Source organism: Triticum urartu, chromosome 5 (genome assembly GCF_003073215.2).
Source record: "Triticum urartu cultivar G1812 chromosome 5, Tu2.1, whole genome shotgun sequence".
NCBI lineage: Eukaryota > Viridiplantae > Streptophyta > Magnoliopsida > Poales > Poaceae > Triticum > Triticum urartu.
In genome coordinates, this window is record NC_053026.1 from 604565489 (window position 1) to 604568588 (window position 3100).

The following is a 3100-nucleotide window of genomic DNA, read 5'->3' on the forward strand; positions in this document are numbered from 1 at the left end:
GGGACCAAGGAAGTAGTACATTTGTACCTGCAGGTCCGTCAGTGGCCACGTGACTGACTGCGCATCATGCACCCTTGAGTACATGATTATCAACAGTTGACCAGCACGGAGGTCGACCAGGGTTACGGATAACAATGCAGATCCTTGCATGGTTAGTCGTTGCAAGAGAAAGAAAATGCATGGAGGGTTCTTCAGATGCAATGCTACACCCACCCAAATCTGAATCTGACGCCGCGATGCGATGCCCACGCCATTTATGCCGGTTCATGAATGCGACTTTGCACACCAAAAAAGGAAGAACAATCTGGAAAGAGTAGCCTGAGCCCTGAGGGAGAGAGTGGGTATTCCCCTCTTTGGAAATCGTTGCCAACCTGTGGCATTTCCTTTCAGAGAAAGTGCCTGCTGCCTCCCTAGCAACCAGCTCATAACCACGGAAAACAACCTACTGCCGAGCTGACTGACCTCCAACAAGACGAGCTTAATTAACTCGAGACGTCGCAGTTGCCGGCATTAATACATTTCAGTTTGATGCGGTAGCACCTAGACAGACAATGACAGTGAGCCGAAGCAGGCCATATTCTCAACATCTTTTGTTCGTCAGACAGACACGATTGGTTCGACTGTGGATGCAGATTGATTTCTTCACATCAGAGATTAATTACAATCTTTCCCGTCTTCTTATTGGGTTCACGCACACTGACTAAAGGAAAACACTCATCATCGTCATCTAAATCTACGCTACCACTCGTATGAAAAACAGCAATATACAGAGATTCCTACAGAGAAAAAGCATGCCTGGACTGAGCTGAATCCGTGGCACATGCTGTACAAGGCAAGATGGATGATCCAAGTCGCAGGTCGGATGGATCGCCGTCATGTCATGTCCGGGGGAACACGCCGAGCATCCTGCCCCTGCCGAGGCACTCGGAGAGCTTCTTGGCGCCGTCCACCTCGGCGGCCAGCAGCGCCTGCACGAACCCGCACGCGCCGGCGGCCACCATCTGCTTCCGGCACCGCCGGGACTGCGACACGCCCAGCAGCACCGCCACGGGGAACCGCTTGTCGCCGCCCCGGACGGCCGGGTCCAGCAGCCGGACCACCTTCACGATGCCCATCTCCTCCTTCCGGAACAGCGCCCGGTAGCTGCCGCTCGCGGCGACCAGCGTGGCCAGCGCCCTCGCGGCCGCGTCCCTCTCGGCCACGGCCTTCGCCTCCAGCATCCACACCAGCCTCGGCATCGCCTCCCCGACCTCCTCCCTCGACTTGCCGCTGCCGACGTTGCAGAGCTCAGCCAGCGCCATGGCGGCCTCCGTGCGGGTGTTGGTGCTGTCGCTGCCCAGCGCGGCCACCACATGGCTGAGGAAGGTGGCGGACACGGCTATCTCGGCGATGACGCGGAAGGAGGCCATGTTGCGGAGCAGCCCGAACGCCGGCGCGAGGCCCGGCTCGTCGCCGCGGCACGAATCCAGGAAGTCCTTGACGCAGCCGAGGGCGCCTGCGTGGAACGCCTCGACCTTGAGGCTCTGGCCCTCGTCGCCGTCGCTGGCCGTTAGGTTCCGGAGGCAGCCGAGCGCGTGCTCCTGCGCCCGCGGGGTGCCGAGCGAGACGAGCTGCACGAGCAAGGGGATCGCGCCCTCGTCGCGGAACGCGGGCAGCAGGTCCGGGAACGCGGCGATGTTCCGGAGCACGCCCGCGGCAGCGGCCTGCGACGCCGGGGTGCCGGAGGCGCAGGCCACGAGGAGCGCGCCCACGCCTCCACGAGCCGACACAGTCGCCGCCGCGTCCCGCGACGAGGCGGTCAGCGGCTCCAGCGCGACGCACGCCTGCTCGGTGCTGGCGCCGCCGGACTCCAGCGCGCGGCAGAGGTGGGGCACGACGGTGCCCGACTCCTTGGCCAAGAACCTGCAAGTGGCCTCGGAGGACGCGAACGCGGCCAGCACGGACACGGCCTTGTCGCGGGTGGCCGGAAGGAGATCGCCGGAGTCGAGCATCGCGGCGACCGCAGACACAGCAGTGGCAGAGCACGACCCCGGCTGGGACGACCGGACAGATTCGGCGAGCGAGTCGAGCGCCGCGGCTCGGGAAACGGACGAGCCAAGCCGGAGGCGAGAGAGCAGGCCGTCGGACTCAGACCCATCGCCTTCGGCCGGGGAGACGAGCAGGCGCGCGTCGGCTGCGAGCTGGGAGAGCGAGGCGGCGGAGGAGGAGAGGAGCGAGACGGTGTGGAGGTGGCCGAGGGGAGGGCCACTGCAGACGGACATGAGAGCCGAGAGCGCGGACGCGAGGGGCGCGAGGAGCGGCGCGGAGGACGGGAAGGCGGGCTGCGAGAGGGAGGAAGAGAGCGACGAGACGGAGGCGGAGATGGACGGCCAGTGGCGGCGGAACGCCGGAGACAAAGCTGCCGCGGCTGGGAGCTCATCCAACAGGCGGAAGCACTCCGCGAGCGCGTCGCCGGTGGGCTCCGGGGGCGGTTGCATGGCGTGGTACTGGAGCGGAGACAAAAATGGGAAGGGAGACAAAATGGGAAGAGGAGCAAAGCCAAGCAGCTCGAACTGATGCTGTTCTCACCGATGAGGAATCAGGGAAGGCTGCCCGGCCGTCGCCGTCGTGCTACAACTGCCCCTGCCCGAGAAGACGTCCTCAACCAACGACCTAAAATTGGTTGGGTCAACACCATGGAGATGCAAGCACAAGGGAGACAAGTGGTGTTTTAAAAAAGAAACAAGTGAGAGAAGTGACCAACCAGTGAATGAAGGTCAAAACTCTAAAGGTTGAGTTTTTCAAAGGGATTGGTCATGGAAGTAGCTATGACATGGGGACACTCGTTGAGGTAGTAGTAATTTACCGAGTCCAACTTGTGAACTTCATGCAAGTGGCACGGTTTGTAAGACATTGTTAATCAGTTAATCAGACACGTATCTGGTTGCACTTGTGAGAGAGAAGAATTATCAGTGAAAGCTCATTGCTTGGGCTAAAATGCCTTCTTTGATGGATGCTTGCACCGCATTTAAGTTGCTCACTAGACACGAATGGTTCAATTTTTTCTGACCGAACTCGTAGGAATTTCTTCCAATAGAGTATTTTTTATAATTTTTCAAAT

General features: G+C 60.2%; 1 protein-coding gene across 1 annotated transcript; it reads right to left on the reverse strand.

Annotated features, from left to right (window-relative positions):
- Positions 1 to 611: 611 nt before the first annotated feature.
- On the reverse strand, positions 612 to 2835 carry LOC125506254 (U-box domain-containing protein 11-like). The gene has a single exon (XM_048671108.1). It carries the CDS (start codon positions 2475 to 2477, stop codon positions 879 to 881), a length of 1599 nt encoding a protein of 532 aa, XP_048527065.1. The 5' UTR covers positions 2478 to 2835; the 3' UTR covers positions 612 to 878.
- Between the last annotated feature and the right edge of the window lie 265 nt (positions 2836 to 3100).

Bases quoted from the DNA above. Each gene is read 5' to 3' on its own strand.
- LOC125506254 (XM_048671108.1), bottom strand. From the start codon at position 2,477: ATGCAACCGCCCCCGGAGCCCACCGGCGACGCGCTCGCGGAGTGCTTC.